The sequence below is a fragment of the Lemur catta genome, chromosome 5 (assembly GCF_020740605.2).
Source record: "Lemur catta isolate mLemCat1 chromosome 5, mLemCat1.pri, whole genome shotgun sequence".
NCBI classification, from domain to species: domain Eukaryota; kingdom Metazoa; phylum Chordata; class Mammalia; order Primates; family Lemuridae; genus Lemur; species Lemur catta.
This window is the reverse complement of record NC_059132.1, coordinates 112,281,144-112,305,535: the sequence shown is the minus strand read 5'-3', so window position 1 is coordinate 112,305,535 and position 24,392 is coordinate 112,281,144. Positions and strand designations below refer to the sequence as shown.

At 43.5% G+C, this 24,392-nt stretch overlaps 1 protein-coding gene across 1 annotated transcript in view; it reads left to right on the top strand.

Moving 5' to 3' along the window:
- ANXA10 (annexin A10) overlaps positions 1-22,195 on the top strand; it is a 56,729-nt gene extending 34,534 nt beyond the window's left edge. Inside the window, exons 8-17 of the mRNA XM_045552647.1 lie at positions 3,386-3,480; positions 5,065-5,178; positions 6,656-6,746; positions 7,690-7,769; positions 13,865-13,918; positions 14,006-14,099; positions 15,318-15,413; positions 17,483-17,541; positions 20,029-20,151; positions 22,084-22,195. Coding sequence (XP_045408603.1) covers positions 3,386-3,480; positions 5,065-5,178; positions 6,656-6,746; positions 7,690-7,769; positions 13,865-13,918; positions 14,006-14,099; positions 15,318-15,413; positions 17,483-17,541; positions 20,029-20,151; positions 22,084-22,152 — 875 coding nt within the window. The 3' untranslated portion in view covers positions 22,153-22,195. The remainder of the gene's footprint in view (positions 1-3,385; positions 3,481-5,064; positions 5,179-6,655; positions 6,747-7,689; positions 7,770-13,864; positions 13,919-14,005; positions 14,100-15,317; positions 15,414-17,482; positions 17,542-20,028; positions 20,152-22,083) is intronic.
- The last annotated feature ends 2,197 nt before the right edge of the window (positions 22,196-24,392 follow it).

Here is a 24,392-nt window from a genome sequence, read left to right as displayed (position 1 = left end):
TGGCCTCTGTTTTATTTCTGATATTTGTGATTTGTGTGTCTCTCTCTCTTTTTCCTGGTTAGCCTGGCTAAGGCTTATAGATATTATTGATCTTTTCAAAGAACCAGCTTTTGGTGTCATTGATTTTTTTCTATTGATTTTCTATTTTTAATTTCACCAATTTCTACTTTTTATTATTTCTTTTCTTCTGTTTACTTTAGATTTATTTTTCTTACTGTTCTAGTTTCCTCAGGTGGAAGCTTAGATTATTGATTTCAGATCTTTCTTTTTTCACATATATGCATGCAATGTTATAAATTTTTCTCTACATATTACATTTACTGTATCTCACAAATTTTGATAAGTTGTGGTTTCATTTTCATTTTGTTTGAAATTTTTAAAAATTCTCCTGAGACTTCTCCTTTGCCCCGTGTGCTATTTAGAGGTGTGTTGTTTAACCTCGATAATGTTTGGGGTTTTCCAGCTATCTTTCTGTTATTGATTTCTAGTTTAATTTCACTGTGGTCTGAGAGCATATTTTGTATGATTTCTATTCTTTTGAATTTGTTAGGGTGTGTTCTGTGGCCCAGAATGTGGTGTATCTTGGTGAATGTTCCATGTGACCCTAAGAAGAATGTGTACTGTGCTGTCGGTACCTTGAGTATTTCACAGAAGCCAGTTAGATCCAGTTGGTCTTGTTCATTTCAGCTCTGCCCTTGCTGGTTTTCCGCCTGCTGGAGCTTTCAGTGACTGTCCTGACATAACGGTGGATGCATCTACTTCTCCTTGCGTTTCTATTAGTTTTTTCCTTATCTCTTTTGACACTCTGCTTTTCGGCACATACACATTAAGGTTTGTTGTGCATTGTTGGAGGACTGACCCCTCTTACCATTATGTAATGACACTTTTAATCACGATAATTTTCTTTGCTTTGAAGTCTTTTGTTTAAAATTAATATAGCTCCTGCAGCTTTCTTTTGATTATATTAGTATGGTATATTGTTCTCCACCTCTTTACTTTTAATCTGTCTGTGTCTTTACATTTAAAGTCTGTTTCTTCTAGACCATTCAGTGCTATTTAGATATAAGTTGATTCCTAAGTTTACAGCTATTTTAATTAAAAAATTTTAATAAAATTTTGAGATCCATATAAAATTATTCTAAAATATCTCTGGAAGGAAAAATGAACAAGAATTGCTGTGAAAACTTTAAAAAATAAAGAGCAATTTAGAAGGGTAGGTTGTGGACATTCTCAACAGAACAAAAACCAAAAATGAAAGACGATGGTAATTACGTAAGTGTGATGATAGTAAGAACAAGGCAATGAAAGTAATTGAAAAATCTTCTATTTATTATTAAAAATATGTTCATTTTGGAGTATCCTTCATGCAGTTAACAGAATCCTCTACAACTGCTTATTTTCCTCTGAGCCCAGGGATGGAACCAGGTTAGACCCAGGCACCACGTTTCTCTGTGCCTTTTCCGTGGAGGCTGCCTTTTCTCTTAGATGCCGTTAATTTCAGTCTTTGCGGCTGAGTCTGTGCCCTGCTTCCTCCCTGCTGCAGCTTTCAGACCTGCTCCTCCTCCTGCACCTCACTGGCACAATCACCCGTGAAAATCCCAATCACTGGCCCTCACTCACTGCACCGGACTCATTGCCGGCCTCCAGGATGGCTTTAGTTTCCAGATTGATGATTTGCTTAACATTTCAGTCTTTCAATGCATTTTTAAATCTCCAATAAGCATCTCCTCTTGTCAAAGAAAAATTACACCAGGCAGAATTAAACAGGCGAGGAAGACTTTATTCAAGACTATTGCAATAGGGGTCAAGATTATTGCAGGAGGTGACAGAGATTGAACTCAAATCCAGTGAAACAACAGGCAGGAGAGTTTCCAAGCACTGGGGTGAGCTGGTGGAGGAGTGCTGGGGGGTGCTGGGCATCGGTGATTAGGCCACCTGTGACTGCTCACTGGCACTTAGCAAAGCCAGACTCCTACCGTCACGGAGACACAGGCAGACAGGGGCTCCGTCTTCCTTGATGACCACGTTTCAAGAGACAGCTTCCAGTAAGACCTTTCTGGGTTGTAACGCCGGGCAAGAGGCTGGGGGAAGATTACATAGCTAAGGGGCAAAGAAGGAATTTACCATTGTGTTACCGAAGGTTCGGGACTGGCCCCCTCGGCCAAGAACAAGGAGAAGGAAAGAGAAGTTTATTAATTTGCTGGTAAGTGAGAAGGATGGGGGACTCTCATCTGAAAGTACCACGGTCCTGTCTATAAATGGAAACGCAGAGGTTTTACAAGGAGTTCCCGGCCCCAGGCTGTTGCTGTGCAACTGTAGCGTCTCCGGGAGGACCATCTCCTGACCTCTGCCCTGCGGAGCCGGAGCCGTCTCCTGCAGTACAGAAATACAAAGGACTCTCGCCTGCCCCTCTGTTACTGGCCTTGGGCAGGGAGGCAGGTTTAATTCCCAAAAAGAGTGGGGTGTGGCTTAAAGAGACAACTCGTGAAACATTTTACCCTTTTTCAAGCTGTTCCCTCTGTTACAATTACAAGTTTTAGAATAAATGCTATAAAAAAGGGAGGTCACAGGCCCCTAGTCAGAAAGAAACCAGTCTAAATTTTGGTCATAAGAGGGAAAGGTTAACATCTTGGTCACTCCACTATGACCATAATTAGAGCGACATTTATCTAAACTAGTTGGCACCACGCTGGTCTGTGGGCTCAGTGTGTTGGTTTATGAGGAAGCGGAGCACATGTGTTCCAGAAACAGGGTCTGCACTGTGGGCAGGAGAGACCCCGTTCCCTGCAACATGTGACAGGTTCACACCGTCCCTCAGAACTGCCCGGACACCTTGTGCTTTCGTGATTTCCTCCCCTGTCACTCCTCCTTCCCCTGCGGGCTCTGAACGAGAGCAGGCATTTCGCCTTAATGTGTGTTCACTGTGGGCCCCTCTCTACCTGCACAATGAGAGACGTTGTGCCCGTTTAAACCTTGATCAGAGTTCCCCAGCCCCTCCCCGCTCAACACACGCGCGCACACACACACACACACACACAAATAAATTAACTAATTAAACATTAATCAACCTGAAGGTCCAGGAAGCCTGTTTTGGGTGGGGTAAAAGAATGGGTGAAGAAAGACTATGTTTTCTTTACGCCCTGTACTTTTTCTCGGATCTCTGTAGAGGAAGGAGGCCCTCCCCGGTGACAGCACTGAAATTAGAGACAGCGGAGCCTGCGCTGCATCAGGACCGTCTGTAATTTCCACCTTTGGTTAAAATTGCTCTCTGCTTGAAAGTGCCCTCGGGGATGATGCCTCACATTGGTCTGGATCCTTAGAAAGTGGGTTCTTCCTAACCACAGAGTGGCAGCTTTACCCATCGCCAAACCTCCTTCTCTTCCAGACTGTGACAAGGACGCGCTGATCGGCACCCTCACCGGGCGCTGCAACGCGCAGCGGCAGATGATCGCGGAGGCTTACCGGGGCCTGTACGGCCAGGTACGTCTCCTCTCGGCCTGGCTAGGGCCGTCTCCCCAGACTAACAGCACTCAGAGGACAGGTATTATCGTTTTTTCAGTCTCACAGATCACAAAGATTTCAGACCCCATTGTATGTCAGGAACAGTTCATTCCTCTAACGTGTTCCGAGGAATAAAATACATATCACGAAATGTTTGTACAGTGCCCACCAGTCCTTTCCCAAAATCATTCCCATCCCAGATGAAAAGTTTGGTGACCTGACTCTGCCAGTCGGTCCAATTACGCTGGAAGTGGTGTGTGGAAACGGCGTGTGTCCGGCTGTAGGGAAGGCATAGAAAATACTAATGATCACCAGGTCAAAAAATAACACCCTTTCCTACAGTTCTCTGCAGGGCCTCACCTAACTCTCAGCAAAAGAGAATTCTCTAGTAGCTTTTCTTCTCACCAGCATGCAGTTATAGAGACCATTAAAAAAGAATGGCAGTTTAAAAATACTTTAAGGCAATAAAACTATCCCTAGTGTTTTAAAGTAATCACATTCTAATTTCAAAGCAAGCACCATTAAGGATTCCTTGCTTTTGTTGTGCATTTAAACCACAGATTCCGAGCAAAAACTCTTCAGGCCACAGGGGCCTGAAATAGCAATTGCTTCTCAGCTGAGCACTATCGATAAAACACGACCCTAAAACTTCCTCTATAGAGTCAGTGCACATAAACTGACTCCATCTCCAAACCCCAGTCTTTGAGCAACTATAATACATGAAATAAAAGATAGCTGTTGGTTTTAGAAAGAATTAACAATCCAAGTGCCACGACTAGGAGGAACGTTAATTGAATTAAGCCAAAGACAACGACCGGATATAGCTTTTTTTACACATGAAGCTGTTAGCTTAGCTTATGAGGCCATGACACCAGTGCTAGTTTTTCTCTTGACAGAGAACGTAAAAACTATAAAAGTTCTATCACTGGGAACTCAACCCTGTTTTAACTTGCATAGTGCTAGAAGGGGTGTCATTTTTCAGTAACTTTTGTTTTAACCCACAGGCTTACGTACATCTTTGCTTTTTATATAACAGGTTAAATTTAGGCTAAAACAGTACTTTATCAAGCTCTACAAAATTACACTGAAGCAGATTAAAGCAATGAAAAAATGAGGTACTAGGAATTTAAAATCTATTAAATAATTTATACCCTAGCAAAGCACTTTTCCCTGGGGACACACGGGGCCTTGCAGTGCATTAAACACCCACGTTTGCTGAGTGATCCGCACCTCCTGCCAAAGCCCCCGACAGGCTCACGGCACCCACCGGGAGGCAGGAGTCCCACGGCCCCTCCCCCGCAGTGCCCTGGTGCTCGGTCAGCCAGCAGGGCCTGTAGGTCACCTCTCCCTCACGTTTCTCTTTTTCCTCCTTGACAAAGTCTTGACTTGTCTTCATCATTTTGTGCCAGAACTTCATCAGAAATTCCACATTCTCACTTTCACGTTGACTTCTTTTATGTCAAACGACATGGGAAAGGACATCTTGCTGGAAGGCTTCCTCCAGTTGTCCCATCTCTCATGTAGTAACTGACACAATAAAAGTGTCTATGTTTGTCTCCACAGGACCTGATTGAGGACCTGAAGGAGCAGCTTTCTCACCACTTCAAGGAGGTGATGGTGGGCCTCATGTACCCGCCGCCGTGCTACGACGCCCATGAGCTCTGGCACGCCATGAAGGTAGAGATCGGGTCCAAGTGTGCCCGTAAGGGCCACAGGCCGGTATTTCAGTGGAGGGGAGACCACCCGGCCATCCCCCACATACTTACAAGACGGAAGAGAGGAGGGCATCTAAGCAAGGCGGTAGCGGTGGGCATGTGGTCGGGGGAAGCGGCCTCGCGAGCAGGACGGGGCCTCCAGGGCCGGCTGGTCCACCTGCTCCGCGCTGCGCAGACCCCGCCCTGAGCCCGCTGCACCCTGAGCTGCCTCCGGGAGAGAAGCAATAAGGTTCCAGGCGGTTCCGACTCGCCTCTCCCCAGTGTGGGTTTGTATACTGAGGAGAATGTGTTAAAAATCATGGAAATACTTTAAAATTATGTGTTAAAATTTGGTTCAAGTCAAAATAGGATATCAGATCAGAGACAGTATATAAATGACATCTTTATTGTTATGACCTTAAATTAGTCCTTTACAAAAACAATTGCTCAAATGTGTCACGGTTTTACTTTTGAACGATTAGAATAATTCTTTCTTACGGGAAAGTCATTTCCATGAAACAGATTAGCTATGGATTTGTTACACATTTCGTTGCCTAGGGCCGGGGAACAAAGAGGGTCTTTCACTTCTTTCCAAGTGCTGATGTTAACACCTGCAGAATTGTCGCGGTAATTCCGACATGGTGCTTTCCAGTGACCGGATCACCAGTCTGTGAACAGTGTGTGACAGGAAAGAGGCAATGGAAAAAAATCACAGAAACATGGGTTTTGGCCATTGTGTTTACCGATCACAAGAGGCACTGTCTACAATTCATGTGAATTTTAACTAATCACTTTTAACAAACCTTGCATGTCAATTTCTACCTCTTGCAAAATTATATGACTAAAAATTACAAGAATAAAGTCCTGTGTTGCTGTTTAGATAAAGCTGGTATATTTTACCAATAGTTCACAGATGGTCAAGTCAAATGAGCCTTTCTTGAAAAGATGCATTGTCTTTAAAATCACGGTCACAAACGATCACTAATGCATGCGTGTGTCTGTAAGAGACCACAGAAAGCAGATGTTTAGACAAATTCTACAAAACTCCACATCTAGGGAGAGGCAGGGACAGGTCCCCGAAACATTCCCAGGAGATTAGAAGGCCTACATTCTGGGTTCAGCTTGCTGGAGGACTGATACTACAACAGCAAAGGCAAATGCTCAGTGCCGTGAGCATGGCTTAAACTTTTTTTTTTCCACCCTGTTTAAAAATCCCTACCTAGCTTTATTCTAAAGGAAGGAACAGTTTCCTTCAGATAATGTTATCTCCTCGGGGCCAAACAGCCAGTAATGGCAGAGCCAGACAGAATTCGGGCCTCTCTGTGTCCCAAACAAACTTCCTGTTCCTTCTGCCGCCGCTCAGAACACGGCGTGTGCCGTACCCCGTTATTCCACACGAGCTGCACCCATTATTCCCGATAAAAGCGCTGTTGTGTTTCTCTCTTCTTCCATTTTCCCAGGGAGCGGGCACCGATGAGAACTGCCTCATCGATATATTAGCTTCAAGAACAAATGGGGAGATTTTCCAGATGCGAGAAGCCTACAGTTTGCGTAAGGAAACATACATATGAGAATACATTTTACACACACATGAACTTCATAGTTCTTAAATAACATAAAATATTCCGGTTTATGTATTTTGAAGAATTTTCTAAGACACTCTTACATTTGAAATATGACTCACATAAGACCAATTAACTCAATAAGTAAAACTGATGATTAGTGTACTCAAAATGAAACAATTCCCCAGACAATCGAGTAAGCAAATCTTCCAGGAAAATGATTACAAGTCTCTATGAGATGAATGTTTTCACTAAGACAGGAAAGTAACCAGCACCTTGGTTCGGGGGCATTTTGTCTCTCACCCAGGAGAGACGCAGCAGATAAATAGCACATAAACAGTACAGAAACAAACAGAATAAAGCAAAGTGCAATAATCTCTCAGTGAATTCTACAAATATATCTCCTTTGCTTTACATAAATTTCATTATCCCTGTAACCTACCTCAAAATCAGATTTTTGCACATTCAGAAGTAGACAGGGCAACTATGTCTCCTTTTACAAAATGGTTAATGCCTCACGTTCCATTACGTTAAGGGCTGTGTAACATTGAATGTCAAGAAAATGTTTCGGTCACCTGCATTTGAACAAAAAGAAGACTTTTCCAAGGGGAAGGAAGTGAGAACCTTCACTTCAAATATTAAAATGCAGTCTATGGAAACAGAATGCACAATTCTGAATTTTGAGAATTAGTATGAAGTGACTCTCAATCCTGTTTTTTAATTTTGGAATAAAGATATTTTTTAAAAAAGTAGACCTGTGCCTGTGTTACCACCAGGTGACAGATTTCTTTGGGGGACAGTTAATCAACAAAGAAATGTCAACAGATTGACAGCATTGGCTGGACTTTGCACTCACTACTGGGGAAGTAGCATTAACTTATCCAAAGCACATTGATTTGTGGTTCTATAATAAATTGTATTTTCTTGTACAGAGTACAGCAGTAACCTTCAAGAGGACATTTGTTCGGAGACCTCAGGACACTTCAGAGACACCCTCATGAATTTGGCCCAGGTATGGCATTCCCAAATTCATACCTTTTGCACTATTAAAAAATAGATATATGTCATCTCCAAAAAAACGGAACAGAAAACTCACCATATTATAGGTCAGTGGTAAATTCTGTGTAGTAACCTTCACTGAAGCCGAGTCCAGAGGACTCAGCTGGAAACGGGCATAGAGACAAACACGGGCAACACACAGCTCTGTTCCCAAAAAGCTAAAAATCTACCACACTTGAAATGATTACAAATATACATATATGTGTAAATAATTGTATAGTCCAAAGGAGTTAAAAGATTAGAATTATTGAAGTCATACTTTATAATTCCAATTAGAAAGTAATGCCACTTTTTGAAAGTGCTAAGTGAGTTGGGGATACACTAACTTTTCTCGATTTCTCCTACGTGCCTAGCATTGTGCACGGAGACCAGCATATTCCTCATTTAATAACAACAAAACACTTGCAATGTAAATATTCTCATGAGCTCTTCAGACATGAAAAAACAGTGTCAAAATTTTAAGGTTCTAGCTCTCTGATTGTTGAAGAGCTAATAAGTAGAAATCCAGAATTTAACTGAACCTACAGACTCCAGTGCAGCGTGTGACCCAGGGCTCCCTGCAGAAACTTGTGGTGCCACGTGTGACCAAAGAGGGACAGGACTTGACATGAAAATTAGGTTTTGGTTTTGTCATATGCCGTATGTTTCTGTACTGACTAAATGGTATGTAATTATTTCGATTCAATTCACATTTCCTTAAAACATTCCACATGCTAGCATTGTAATACGAATAATATTTTTAAGATATAATTATCTTTTGTTTTGTGCATATTCTCACGTGTACCCGTCATTCTCTTTAGCAAAGGCATCCAGGGAGGCAGAGAGAAAAAGCGTTAGTGTTCAGCTCTTAATTACTGACAGGTATCTAGAAGCCCACAGCAGGGGAAGATGTCTTAAAAACCAACATTTTGGTTTGGTTCGGTATTGTATGCATGTGTGTGTGTGTTTGAAATGAAACAAACACTTCTAAATCCCTAAGTCTTGCCTTTATAGTTCAAAAATATAACTCAGTATTTAGCAAAAAAATTTCACTAAAAGCCATAGGTAGATGGAATTTTGTACACGAGAATGTGAAATTAAGGAAAGATTCCATTGCCTTTCAAGAACGAAGAATAAATTATTCCCTTTAGTATGGACGAGGGTGGCAGGCGGAACCCATGGTGGAGAAAGGCCCAGGGTCCAGAAGGCGGGGCGAGGCTGGGAGTCCCCCCTCGAGCCCTCGCGAACCCAGCACCCAGGTCCCAGGGGAGAGCAGTGAGAAAGATGCAAGACGACTGTTGTGCATTCTTTCTTTCTCTTTCTGGACCACTCTAGAGCCAGCAGTCTCCATGAGTTTCTGGATTTTTACTCACCTAAACATTTCTGTGGCTGCTACTGACAAGCTTTGAGGGGTTCTTCCTTGTTCTTTGTCCTTCCTGGCTTAAGCCAAAGAGGCCCTGTGCAGGCCCTGGTCCTGCCTTTGGACCAAATTTACGATTTTTCGACTTTACGATGGCACATAGTCATCACAATTTCGATGTAATGTACAGTATTCAGTAAATTGCATGAGACAGTCAACACTTTATTATAAAACAAGCTTAGCATTAGATGCGTTTGCCCGGCTGTAGGCCAACGTTAGTGTTCTGAGCACATCCGAGGTAGGCTGGGCTGGGCCGTGGTGTTTGGTAGGTCAGGTGTATCTCATGCATTTTCCACTGAACGACATTGTGATGGGCTGAGCTTATAAGGAGCATCTGTGTATCCTCCTCGAGGGCCGTGGCTCCTCCACAGCTCGCTTTTGGCGAATTTAGAAGCCTAACGGTTTGTTTAAAGCTTAGGCGGTCCACTCTTCTTTAATCTGGGTTTGTGATGTGTTTGAAATGGGAATCCCTAAAACACTTAAAAAAGAATCACGCTCTACTTGCTTCCAGTTAGTTCCTTACATGACTTCACATCTGAAGTTCTTTCCTAGATATATTTCCCAAATACGGCTAACTGCTTTAAATCCTTGCACCTGCCCTTACGCCGCCCATTTTTTTTACGACTCACAGCCAATACCTTGAAGCCTCTCTCAGACAAGGAAATGAGCTGGGTGCTACTGCAGGGCTGAGTCCCCGCAGGCCCTTGCCTTTCAAAGCGTCTTCAAGGCTAAGCTCGCTTGCAGTCAGCAAGTGGTTTTCCTGTCTAACTCTCAGAGGCACCAAATTTCTAAACATTCTCTCACCTCACTTTCATTTCTACTTGCAAACCAGCCGATTACCTAGTAAGCTCATCTCTTCCTTGTAATATATGGTGTCTTAGTCCACTGTGTGTTGCTATAAAGGAACACCCGAGGCTGGGTAATCTATAGAGAGGTTTGTTTGGCTCCTGGTTCTGCAGGCTGTGCAAGAAGCATGGCGCCAGTGTCTGCTTCAGGGGAGGGTTTCAGGAAGCTTCCACTTGAGGCAGAGGCCAAGGGAAGCAGCATCAAGCTAGAGGAAGGCAACAAGAGAGGGGAGAGGGAGCTGCCAGGCTCTTTCAAACAATCAGCTCTCCAGGGAGCTCTGGGGGCTGGGGACTGGTAGAAGGAGAACTCCCTTATCACAGGGAGGACGGCACCAGGCCATTCATGAGTCTGTCTGTTGACCCACACACCTCCCACCAGGCCACACCTCCAACACTGGGATCAAAGTTCAACAGGAGCTTTGGAGGGCCCAATATCCAGACGATAGCACATGACTAAAGGCATAAAGTGAACACCACCCTTAGGCTTGCTCGAAGACCAGAGCAGGTGCTGCGGATCAGGAGCAGCTCTCCTCCAAGAAGTGACTAAAGACTCAGTCTCTTCCCACCTTCACACTTTTCACAGCCGGCTTTCAAGTTCATGCCTGTCCTCAGCCTGCAGAAGCAGAAAGACAATGGAGGATTGGTCATGGGAGTTTTTGTGGGCCTCGTTGTGATGCATGTCATTTTTGTTCAAATTTCATTGGCTAAACCTCAGTCAGGTAGCCCAAGTATCCAGGGTGGCTGCAAAGTGGTACTCAGCTGTTGGTCTTCAAGGAAGGAGAAACGAGTTTTGCAATCAGTTATATGGGTGTGCATCAAAGCTGAAAGGAATAATTGAGCACTGCAGCCACGAAAGACAAACGGGCAACAGAGGCTGGTGAGGATGAAGGTGTATATGCCGAGTAGAAAACTTACAAGGATGACTACATTAGGCCCCAAAAGAATTTCCAAAAGGGAAGTATATATAAACAAAGAACAAAAACACAAAATGCCCTGCCTCCTTTCTTAAAAGAGCTTTAAAAAGGAAAATGTCTTAGCATTTTTATCCATGATTTATGTTTTTGAACATAACCTTATTGTGTTGCCATTTCAAGTGATCTTTTAAAAGACCAGTGTATGAAAGTTTCTTGGGCCTACCTCTAATCTTCTTTGTAGAGTGATGTTGTTTATTATTATAGCAAAGAGGAAAAATATCATGTGAAAAGCAAAAATATGCAGTTTTAATCTGAAGATGTCAGTTACATTTTAATTTCTCTATAATTGATTCTACCATGAATAGTTTCTATGAGATAAATAAAAGGCCAAAGATAAGGCTGTATTTTAATCTTTTATCCCTTCTGTTTTGTTATTGGCATAAATTATGTGCATGATTTCTCTAAGATTTTTAAATATTTCAATGATTTTCTATTGAATTCAGCTTTCAACATTAATGGCTCTTCAGTTTGTAACCCCCGATTTAGGCTTTGGATCTGGAAATTTAGAAGGTTGGAAAAAGATGTAAAGTGAATTACTTGGAAAAAGTCTATCATTTCTCTCGACCACTGTCTGTGGCATGCACCATTCCAGGGAGAGTCTGTCTAGATATCTTACAAAAAGGACACGGGATTCCTTCCTGAGGGTTGTGAAATTTGGAGCTAATAGTTTCATCTGCATAACTAGGAAGCACCAAATCTCTCCACCCTCTAGTTGTGCTCGTGCTCTCTCTCCTCTCTCTCTCTCTCTCCCCCTCCCCAGCCTCTATGCGTGTGTGTGTGTGTGTGTGTGTGTGTTCATACAACAGCAAAGTACAGACCTTTCCCTTCTTGGTTCTGTTATATTCACTTGGGTGTCCTCAGATTTGTCATTTAGCCTTCTAGAGATTCAGAATTTTGCTCTGTAAATTAAGGGATGTGAACTCACTCACTCTTCTCTAAACTCCCTCCCAAAACAAACATTCTGCAATTCCTCAGTTGCGATAACCAAGCCCTCTGCCTCCCGGTGCACCTTCACTTCCGTAATCAAAGAAATACGTTCGTCTTCTTAACGCCATTACAATTCGGACACACGCCTTCTGTGAATTAACTGAGACTGAGGGACATGCAGCATTGGAGCTTTAGGTGTTCGTGCACACGAGACCGGGACGTGCAGAGCTGCGGAGGATCCCTCAGTGCTTCTCACGAACTTGGCAAGGGCAGGAGCTTACTTTACAGTTCTGTCGAGGATCACTAAGAAAACTTCCAGAAAGTCTTCCCACACCTCCTGATTGGTCTTTGAAGTCTGCTCTCCAAAAGCTGTTGCCCTACCTTTCCAGGGCTGGGCACAGAGGGTGGACCGCAATCTTGTCTGGGCTGGTCAGGGTGGGTCTCGTTGAGGAGAGATTTTAGCAAAGATTTGAGTAAAAGTGATTGAAGAACTGAATGGATGTGCTGGGCTCTTCCAGGCAGAGGGTGGAGCTAGAGGAAAAGTTTAAGGCAAGAAAACAGCTGACGAGTTTGCGGAACAGTAAGGAGGCCGCCTCGTGCCGTCTGAGCAAGAGAAGCGGACGTGCTAAAGTGGAAGATGAAGTGATGAGGACAGAGAAGTAGCAGGTGGTGACATGTCGAATTCTGCAGCCGCCGTAGGGACTCCGGCTTTTCCTCTGAGTGGAACGGGCAGGAAGTCATTGCTGGGCGTGAGGAAGGAACGATGTGACCTTATGCTTCGCAGCCCTCACGAGGGATGCCGTGTTGAGAAAGGGCTGCAGGCGACCAGGGCGGCAGCGGCAGCGGCAGGGAGGCCGCACGGCCAGCAAAGCCGGACGCGGCGTTAACTCGCGCCCGCACCAGGGCGTCGGCTGCACCGCAAAGTGCCCGGAGTCTGGATGCATTTTGAAGACAAGAGTCTAAGCTATTTCCTGAGGAATCGGACGCGGGATATGAAAGGAAAACAAGAGGAATCAAATGTGACACTCAAATTTTTTAATCTGAGCAACAGGACAGGAGGAGGGGACCTGGGACTACGGGAGGTTTGTGAGGCAGAGAGACCAGGAATTGGAGTTTGAGCACAGTGAATCTGACACGTACGCCAGAAAGTCAAGTGCAGATGCGGAGTCAGCAGTTGGAACGTGCGCACCGGCAGCTCAGACGGTAGAGCTTAGCTGGGGAGGTAACTGTGGGTACCATTATGTTAGTGACGCAGCTGGAATTTAAAGTCGCATGAAGAGAGAAGACTTCCAAGACAAGGGTATAAAGGCAGACAAGACAGTGATCAAAGACTGATTACTGCGACCTTCCAAAATTAAGAGATTGAAAAGTAAGAGGAAGCAGTTCACAAGATTGAGGAGTAACCAGTGACGTAGAAGGAAAGGAAACGAGACTGCAGGATCCTGGAGGCCAAGTGGTGAACGTGCAGCAGGAAGAGCAGAGTGTCAGTTGCGCCAAATCCACGGATAGGCCAAGCTCGGTGAGGCTGAGGATTGCCACGGCCGGTTTGCGTCGTTAGACAAACGGCATACATTCCCAGCCTCCCAGAAGATAGAGCACACTTACCGCTTTCAGGTATTTGTTGCTTGGTGTACCTAAGAGAGAACTTGAAGAGTGGGCAGAAGCGATTGTCTAACTGTAACAAGTCTTTAAGCTACGGGAAGAGGACGGTAACCGGTAACCAGGTCTCAGAGCCAGAATAGCCACCGAAATCTAACCATTATTCTCCTCTAGCAGTCAGATGCTAAGCAATCCACTCATATCTCTAGGTCCATTTATCTTTATCTCAAAAATAAGGGGTGTAACCCTCAGGTCCCCGTACCTCGATACTGGCATGATTTGGAACCCTGCGCTTGCTTTGCAGGGAGCCAGACAGGAAGGATACGCAGACCCCGCCTCGGCCGCCCGGGAAGCCATGGTAAGAGGCCGGCTCAGACCGACAGTGAGGACGGTGAGGACCCGTGTGGGCCGAGCCGGTTCTGACCCCGCGGGGCGTGGGTTCCAGGTGCTGTGGGACGCCTGCCAGCGGAGGACCGGGGAGCACAAGACCAGGCTGCAGGTGATCCTGTGCAACACGAGCTGCCAGCAGCTGTGGCTGGGTAACTACTCGCGGCTCCCGCCGGGCGGGGGCGACACCATGAGAAGCAGACAGTCACCTGGGAAACAAATATTATGTAGAAAGCGAGGAAAGTCAGTTATCTCACGGGCACTGATTTTGAATTTCATTTATGCAGACATGTCTCGTTTAATGGGGGATAAAATTTTCTCTATTGTTTTTTCCAATGATGGAATTATGTGACTTTTAAATACTATTTAAAAGCTTATCTCTGGTTTTGACGGAGAACTTACTCAAATATAGCAGCCACTTCTGATCAGGTATAATATATGTTGTCTTGGAAAGTATGCAGTGAACATGATTTAACCAGCCAATAGTGCATCAGGTTATTATTACTGATGTCGTGATTTATGCAGCAACGACGGTGCCCTGTGGGAGTTTAGGGCGCTCCCATGTCGCTTCGCACTTGGTCTGACTTTCCTTAAAGTGCATGCAGCACCTTGCATTTTCCCTTATTTAAACAACAACGTTTTGGGTTTTTTTTACATATAAAGCACACAAAATTCTGTAAAAAATTTTCAAAATAGCCTACTCTAACCCAACACCCACTGCCATACTTTATATGTCAACAAGAGACAAGAATAACAATAATAATAGTACACCTCCTTGCTTCTAATTTGCTGTAAGAATGGATGAGAACTGCAGGTTGTCTGGATAAAGCCAGATAAGTAAGTTGTTGAAACAAGGAAGCTTAATTTAGCACAATTTTAAGTTAATAAACTCTAAGCTATGCCCTAAAGATGATTCCTTATTTCTCAGAATACATTTCCTAGATTTTATGGCCACTATTTCAATCATAGCTCAGAGGACCTTTACACTTCTCCTGCTTAAGCGCTAGTGGAAAGTTCACTGTTGACAGAAGTCTGACTCTTGCACGTGCCCTGAGCAACGGCCAGGAACACGCTGCTCACCTGTCCCCACACCCGAAACCAGCAGTGGCCCCTCGAGGCCGCAGCTGTTCCCCCGGGGAACAGAGCAGTAACGGGTCTCCGAACGTCACTTATTCATGCTGACTCTGCTAATTCAGAGTATTTGCGTCTGTTTCAGATAATAGTTCTATCAAACACAACCAGTGGCCATAGTATTTTCAATTATTTGATAGTAAATGTTTATCTTCACACTGTATGGCGATCTAATCAATATTGGTATTTTAAATTTAAAATATTTACAAAATCTCCTTTGAATTACCAATTTGTTGAAGTTTTCCAGGAATTTCAAAATATTTCTGGGCAAGACCTGGTAGATGCCATAAATGAATGTTATGACGGATACTTCCAGGAGCTGCTGGCTGCGATTGGTAAGTAATTTATTCGAGCACAGCAGGCCTTTTAATCTGTAGTAAATGCTGCCTGGCTCCAACTGAATTACAAGTGTGTGAGTAACCTCTTGATTGAATCCTTTCCCCTGAATTTCATTATTTAAAAGGAGTATACAGCCCATAGAAGAATACATCAGCTACTGATACAACGCACTGAACTGGCACCTGGTGACTTTAAGGAGCTGGCACTCTTCCCTAACAGCTGGTTCATGTTCATACCAGCAAACGCAGAATTCTCAGGTGTTCTCTCTCCAGAATTGGCCTCTCACCCTCTTCAGTCCATTTTGTATTTACCAACTTCCAGCCCCTTGGGCAAGAGCAGATAAATGCTCGCAAGTGGTTTCCTTCCCTCCAAGAGGAAAAGGGATTGTTTTGTTTTGTTTTGTTTTTGTCACTGTCTCTAATAAATTTGCTTTTAGGAGCAAATCCTACCGTGACAGAGACTGACCGAGCAGTGATCTCTCAGGCTGTCGCACGAGTGGCAGCACCGTCACACCCCACTCCTCCCTAGATCAGGAAAGGCGTCCCTGCACAGAGGAGAAACGGGTAGTTACCAGGGAACTGCAGTGGGACCTCCCGCATTCCATCCTGCGCTGTGCTCTGACTCGACAGCGCACGGTTCAGGGACTGCGATGTAGGCGTCACTGTGAAATGTCCCCGTGGTAGCTGCGCATCAAGTAATCACTTAGACACTTGTCGAATAAATGAATATTGGGACTTTCCACTCCTAGGATGGGAGAGACAGACATGGGCATGGAGACTGACAGACGAAGGTTTTTATAGCTTATTTATGAAGGAGCTTTAATCTGTGGTTCCATGAAAATGGTTTGATGGGTTCTGTGAAAACCCTAAAATAGTCTACAAGACGTGACTAATTATGTCTGTATATTTTTCTGAGAATAAGGTGCATATATTCCAGCAAATTCTCAACAAAATTTAATTACATATCGCATCAAAACCCCTCCCTTTACAAGCAAAGCACGAGGAGGTCAGGAGGCTGCTCCAAAGTCTGTCAGCGGATGCGCAGCAAAGTTAGGACCAGAACCTGCGTCGTCCGAATCTCAAGGTCGTGCTCTGTCCACTGCACAAAGCAGTGCGCGTGAGGGAGAAAACAGCGGACATAAGGAATACCAGAACACGTTTAGCTGATTCGTTTATTCATCCAATAAGCGTTTATTGAGCACCTACTGTTCCGGTCCCTGGGTTAGGCACTGCAGATGGAACAGCAAGACCACAAGAGCCCCTGCCCTCGGGCCGCTCACGTTCTAGCAGTGACCGCAGAGCCATGATGGGCCTCACTGTAGTAACAAGAATAGAAAAGATGAGAATATGGTCTCACGATCTAAAATAGTTACTTGAACTACAGAGTAAACACTGCTATGGTGATTTTAGTTTGGCCAGAAGTTATAGCCTCTCCTACGTTACTCATTCCTGTATTAATTTGTTTACTTATTCACATAAACACTATTGAACCTCTGTGGTCAACTGACTTTCATCAAAGACAGCTGTCGCCTGGGCTCCAGGCTGCTCCAAGGCCATCCCAGTTTTGAGTAGGTGACTTCAGAACTGGCCTAGACCAGTTATGGTCCGTACAGTTGCTCCTTAAGAGACTTCAGATCTACTCACAAATCCATAAGGGACTAAAAATAGCATTCTAGATGATAAGCCAATCATGTGGCGGCTGCGTCACATTGAATCCTACAATAACAACAGTCTGTAATAATGTTGAAACTTAGGTTTCCTCAAACCTCTATTACTCAATTTTCAGATAAATAGGATAAATTTTTCTTCATTAAACCATATGAAGGAGGTGACAGGGTCCCAAGAGATGGGGACAGACCAAATGAAAATCTTCATGAATCATTGTAATATTGTTGTTTTATCTTTTTCTATGGGTTATGGTGTTACCATTTTTGTAAGTGTTGAATTATAATGCAGTGTGAGGACTGTAACAGAAAAAAAAGAGTGTTCTTATTGTTTCTCAAACTCTGAGGAAAATATATGTTGTCACTCTCAATGTTTCTTCTTTTCTCTCTGATTTCTTCTAGTTCTCTGTGTTCGAGACAAACCAGCCTATTTTGCTTATAGATTACATAGTGCAATCCATGTAAGTAAGGCACATGTGTTTTCAAAATTTCCCCAGAAATTGTGTCTATTTTCTCAAAGGATTCATTTTACCTCCATTATTTTAAATATTTACATTTCTAAGGAAATATGCCAAAGTAAAAAAAATGCATTATACACCAAAAACAAGACGTGTCAAATAGAAATGATACTCTGCTTTCTGTATCAAGTCACAGAGGCACCTAAGAAGTGTGGTTCCCTGGGGTCTGTCTCCCCCGTGTGCCTCAGTTTCTCAATGTCTGCAGAAACTGGTAGATGCAAATGTTTCCGTGTATTTCCACAGACCTGCAAGTCATACATATGCAAGTACAAAGCGCATGGCTTCAAGTAGAAAACGTGAAAACATTACAAACTCTAAGAGCAAGAAATTGCTATATTCTCAAAGCTTAAAAACACAAAATAATGCCAGTGGTTATTTTTAAACCTAAAGTGTTATTTTTCAAAAAGTACTAAAAGAGATAGCGAGACCATAGTAAACTCTAAAGCTATTTTTGGAATTAAATAGGGGTGTTTTTCGTACTTTAGTGTGATGTTCAGTCACACAGCCTTTTGAGCATTCATTTTTAAGGAAACAGACACCTAAGTGCATCAGATAACGCACTCCTTGTCCATAATGGTATGAAACATAGTTAGAAAAAGAAAAGGCCTCATACACATCATTATCTATGTCTCATAGCCTTGAAAACTCAAAGAAATTATTTAAAACAATCCAATAGACAGTAATTTTAATAATTAGGGTGTTTTATTCTCAAAGCAATTTTTGCAGGCCAACTTCTTGAAAGTAGCCAACGTGCTGGGAAAATACACTAATAGTCAAGAATGTTTTATTATGACTCTTGTGCAGAGTATATTTAATTTATGCACAAGAAGAACATCTATGTACCCTCAGGATGCGGGAGCATGATCAGTGATCACAGTCCTCTGCTTCTCTTTTATGCTATTTCCAAACAGAAAAAGTTAATTTGATTAAAAATTTGCATGAAATAGTGTATTGAGCAAAGCTATAGGATGATTTCAACAGTTTCTTTCTCCAAAGAATCAAATACTGCAACAGCAGAATGAAGCTCTACTTGTGAATGACTTTACCCAAATTCAAGGCTACTGATTCTAATAATAAATAAAAACTGTATCCTTGCTGTGTGCATATTACAAGGCAAAAAGGAAGGTGTGTGTACTCACAAATAGTTGGGAGGTAAGCGAGGGATTATATATTCAGGTAATCCAATTTTTGATATATGAGGACTTAGAATGGCAAATATTTGTTAAAAAGCTGCTTTCAGCCACCCTGAACCAAAGAAACCTTCGATTTTCTCCAGTGCACTCTAGATGAATGATCTATTGTACAGTTTAAATTTGGACGCTTGGCTAGATCATGCATTTCTATCACCTTAAATTATTACATGTTTAGTAGTATATCTACATCCAAAACATTCAGCCATCAAAAAATAGATTATGGCCGGGCACAGTGGCTCACGCCTGTAATCCTAGCACTCTGGGAGGCCGAGGCGGGTGGATCGCTCGAGGTCAGGAGTTCGAAACCAGCCTGAGCAAGAGCGAGACCCCGTCTCTACTAAAAATAGAAACAAATTAGCTGACCAACTAAAATGTACATAGAAAAAATTAGCCGGGCATGGTGGCACATGCCTGTAGTCCCAGCTACTCGGGAGTCTGAGACAATAGGATTGCTTAAGCCCAGGAGTTTGAGGTTGCTGTGAGCTAGGCTGACGCCACGGCACTCACTCTAGCCAGGGCAACAAAGTGACACTCTGTCTCAAAAAAAAAAAAAAAAAAATAGATTATGTTTTGTGGCCACTAGATGTCATGATTACTCCATTTGAAAAGAAAATTTGAACCTGATTTGTTAGCCAGTATTAGTTCTGGGGCTGGTACACAGACATTGGTTTTGTATTTGTTAGTATTTCAATTTAAATCAGCAAATATTTGAAGCACCTAGAATTACAACTTTTACAATTTTTCAATAATAAGCAGACTATAAAATGAAAATATAGTTGCTGCCTTTGACCTATCAATGTTCATTGAACAGAGTTCAGAACACCCCCCACCACAGGAAGAATTTTTACCTAGAAAGACCACATGATCAGATGTGCACTTTATAATGCAGGGCCAGGGAGACAGTATGAAGGTTGACAAGGCTGAAAAAAGGGAGAAACTATTGCAGAATCAGGGTAAAATGGTCAGGGTCAGAGTCAAGACCGTGGCACTGGAATAGAAATTACAAGGCATTTAAGAAGTAAACTAGAAGAGAATAACTCATTTTCAGTGTGCAGTAGGGGAGAGGGGAAGTCACAGAGGGGACTCTCAGTTTCAGATTTGGGTGCAGTGATGCCAGTGTTTGAGGAAAACAGCAAGAGAAGCAAACTGCTGCAGAAAAGTGGTGCGTCCATTTGGGATTGACTTTAAGGTACCATCTTCTCATCCCCCCGCCCCCCCCCTTCTCTGTATCTTGTAGGACTTCGGTTTCCATAATAAAACCATAATCAGGATTCTCATTGCCAGGAGTGAAATAGACCTGCTGACCATAAGGAAACGCTACAAAGAGCGATACGGAAAATCCCTGTTTCACGATATCAGAGTAAGTCTCCTACACGTGCTTTATCTTGACCCATATTTTATCTTTTTTTGAAACTAAGATAAGAGCTTCATTTAAACTTTATGGTGGAGTCTTAAAAGTTAAGCATTCAGACAGGGATAATCTACTATAATCCTCCAGACAGCAGTTAGTCATCCACAGGTGCTAACTTAGAAAATCCCTTCGCCTCATTGACAGAAGTGATTCCTCTTTGATGTGTTTTGAGCAAAATCATTAATGTAGTCATGTTAAATATTCATTCTCTGCAATTTGCTGGAAGAGCTAAATCCTGAAGTATGATCAGGCATTAAACCAAGCACAAGGACCTAAGAATATATCTTACCTTGTATTTTGCACATAGCTAAATGCTGTTACCTCTGAGGCATTGTTTTCAACTGAAATTTTTAATCGCAAGAAACAGCTTTTTAGTTGAGTGAAAGACTGATCCAGAAGCGACTCGATGGCCCAAGAGAGCACACAATATGCAGAAGGCTTTGCGGGTCCTGGGGAAGCCGAGGGGGTTTCGAGAGGAAGAGTTGAAGGAGCAGTGAAGAGAGATCTCACGCTCCTCACTGCCACCCTCAAAACCCCAAACTCTTTAAGTGACAGTAAACATTTTCCATTGAGAAATGCATGTTATAATTTATTTTCTAGATGAATAAATTCGTTTACTGTAATTAATCACACCCATCTCAAAGTCTGCTAATATTTACATATGATTAATGCAACTTTATTATGGGCATTTAAAACAGTGAATTATAATTACATGATTTTGTATACAAGAACATTAATATAATAGTTGATTTTTAACAAAGATACATTTTATAATAATGTTTATTTATCACTATGATTTTTTGGAAGATTTAGAAACTAAAGACGACCATATAAAGAAAATAGAAATTGCCCTAATTCTCTACCACAGATGACCAGGGATAAAATTTTCTTGTAGGTGTTGCTATGGTCTGAATATTGCGTCCCCCAAAATTCATATGCTGAAATCCCAATCCCCAAGGTGATGGTGTTAGGAGGTGGGGCCTTGGGGAGGTGATTAGGCCATGCAGGTGGAGTCTGCAAATGGAATCAGGGTCCTTAGAAAGCAGGCCTTGCTGCCATGTGAGGTGAGAGTGAGGAGAAGGCCGTCCGTGAGGAAGCCGGCCCTGAGCCGACACCACACCTGCGGGCACCTTGATCTTGGCCTCGCCAGCCTCCAGAACCGTGAGAAATACGCTCCTGCTGTGTCAGAGCCACCCGGCTTATGGTATTTTGTCACAGCAGCTTGAACGGACTAACACAGGTACTTTAGGTCTTTTCCTTAAAACATGTAAGCAACAATATGTTTTACTGCCTACAGGAGTATTTCGGCTGAATCATGGTATCCTGTTGTATAAACTGTAAAGTACTTAAACTGCCTCTCATTACTATACATTGCTTTTCAGTTTTTCACTATTATGCATAATATTATGGTATATATATTTTAGCATATTTGTGCTCATCAGTAATTGATAATAACTTTCTTGAATACATTTATTGAGGTAGAATTACTGCATTAATAAATATAAACTTTTAAAATCTTTTGAGACATACTGTCAATTCGCTGTCTAGACTACACTGATTTATAATAATCATAATAGGGCACTTCTTTCCAAAGTTGAGTAGATTTAATCCTAGTGCAAGTGATTGTTCTTGTAAATATACATTATGGTTCAATCAACTGTATATAAAATGCATGCTCTTGCCTGTAACCATGGTATTAGTTTTCAATAACTTTCACTGAGATTAGTGCTTAGGAAATACTAAATCTTTAGATGAGAAAAGTAAATGATTCTGGAAAGGCTAACGGCCCATGGCTCCTTCCTAGTGCAGTTCAGAGGAACTGTGGTTCTTTTAAAGAAACACTGTGACATTGCATTTCAAATACATATTTTTTCCTTTCAGAATTTCGCTTCCGGGCACTACGAGAAGGCGCTGCTCGCCCTCTGCGCCGGCGACGCCGACGACTGCTGAGGGGGCGGGGCCTGCGCATGCGCCTGAGGGGGCGGGGCCTGCGCATGCGCTCCAGACACGCCACGTGGAGGCGTCCGACAAGCCCGTGCGTCGGTAGCGCCGTAACCTAAGTGCAGAGTCATATTTTCTCTTCAATCTTTGAAATTATTCCAAGCTAAAAATAAAAACTATTAATGAAAGTGTATGATACTGGGTTTACCTGTTACCTAATCAGCAATTATATAAGTCGTGCATAATGAAATAATTTAAAACTTGCATTAGAATGAATCTTATTTCCCTGGGAACCGTCGCTGCCCGCAATGACAGTCCGCTCGAGCCTGTCCCCAGCACGACTTGGGAGACCGAAGGGCAGCGTGCGACGTTCTCCTCAGAAGGATTTTGTGACTCTTGTGCGAATACGATAAACCAAACACGAACATCTAAAGCAGACTGCAAAAGAAAATAAAGATAGAAAACAGCAAAATGCAGCCAGATGCGTGCTTGTCTGCATTAGACGTACAACAAACTCGGATGTAAAAATACGGGGGGGGGCGGTGACAACCACTCTGGAAAGGCAATTTATCTCCAGCTAATTTTTCTTTTTTTGAGTTAGTTCCTAACCAACCACTGGCCCAGGCTGTGACAGAACAGTCACTGCTCGCTGTATTTGGCTTCGCTTTTTACCATCAGCATGGAAGACTCTTGGAAATTATTCGTATGCTCCGTGCCACCCGCAGAGCGTGGCCTCGCCTGTGTCGCGAGAGTCAGCACATTGAGGGTGACGCAGGAAACAGTCACTGCGGTCAGATCGGGGTGGGGGGCGACGCCACAACGCAGCCGGGAATGAAAGCAGGGGCGGTGGGGGAGGTCGGGGGACGCCCAGCCCCGGCCAGGGCGGCGCGCGGGGACCAAGGACTGAGGGACAGCGGCACGAAGGGAACGAGGACCGCGGGGACAGCGGCGCGCGGGGCCGGGCGGGGCCGTCGGTCCGGATGCGTCGCCGGAGGGGAAGCGCGTTATTCCACGCGGAGACTGTCACCAGCCCAGGGCCGCTCCCCGGGGGTCGACCGTGCTCAGAAGCCCGTGTCTGACAGAGCAGTGGGACATTGGGAGCACAGGGACTGAGCACAACGGACACATTTAAGCATAGTTAGACTTTTGAAACCGCTTCCAAGATTTCAACTTCCTGTTCTGGTCTAGGATGTTATATCCTTTTAAACTAGGTTTGAGTTCTTTCAAAAAATCATCATTAATATATTTCAAGCCCAAAACAGTAACTGTTTGAGACATTCAGCATAGGTGTTACTTTCGCCAGCTAAAATTCTTATAGAAGAAAAATGTTAGCGCTCCTTTAGAGAATTTAGATATGTTTTAAAAAAGACTTTCTTTCTACAAGCAGTTCAGAAATTATGAAACCCATACCTTATCCAGGTAATATATTTTATTTCTTCGGCACAGCACGGCTTCCACTGAAGCTCAGGAAACTCAAGGTTAAGAAATTAAAAAACATATATATATATGGACTTAGGAAAGGGAAAGGACCATATTGGGCAAGGCTGTTTTCAGTGGGGAATGGGGAGGTTATAGTGGGGGGGGGGGCGTTGCAATAGGCAGATGCTCTGACCACCAGCTCCGCCCGGAATCAGTTTGGCCAGAGGAGGACTTGTCTTTTATAGGAACGAGTAAACAAGACCAGGAAGGACTGAGCGAGGGAGAGTGGGATGACCGTGGGGTGTGCTGGGAGGGTTCACTTGGGGATGTCTCAGTTCATATTCTGAGTGACGCTGATGGGAGCTTGGACAGCTGATCGGGACAGCAGATCCGAGACAGCCGCCAGGCAGCCTTGGGAGGGTCGCTAAGGAGAAGCCACTGAGCAGCTCAGGCTACGGTGGGTCGAAGTTTAGGGACGTGGAGGGAGGGAGAAGCCCAACTAAACTTTGGCTGAGTCAAGCTCACTGGAATTATGTCCGGATCGGTCGGTGAGGAAACAGTTTGGCTGATCACTGATGAGACAAGGAATAGAGATTGGGAGAGTGAGTCAGGCACCGCGACAGAAAAACAACACAGTCATCTGCAAGTCTTTCTTACCTAAGTCATACAAGAAAGGTCTTTCTTAAAAGCCATTTGTGAGCCATTTCCTGAAACACAGAGAAGTGGGGGGATTCCTGACTGTCTCGGTTTTCCAGGAACACGGCACGTGGGCAAAGTTTAACAATGTCAATGTCTTCGATTTTTTCCAAAGTTTTCTGTTGAATGCTTCA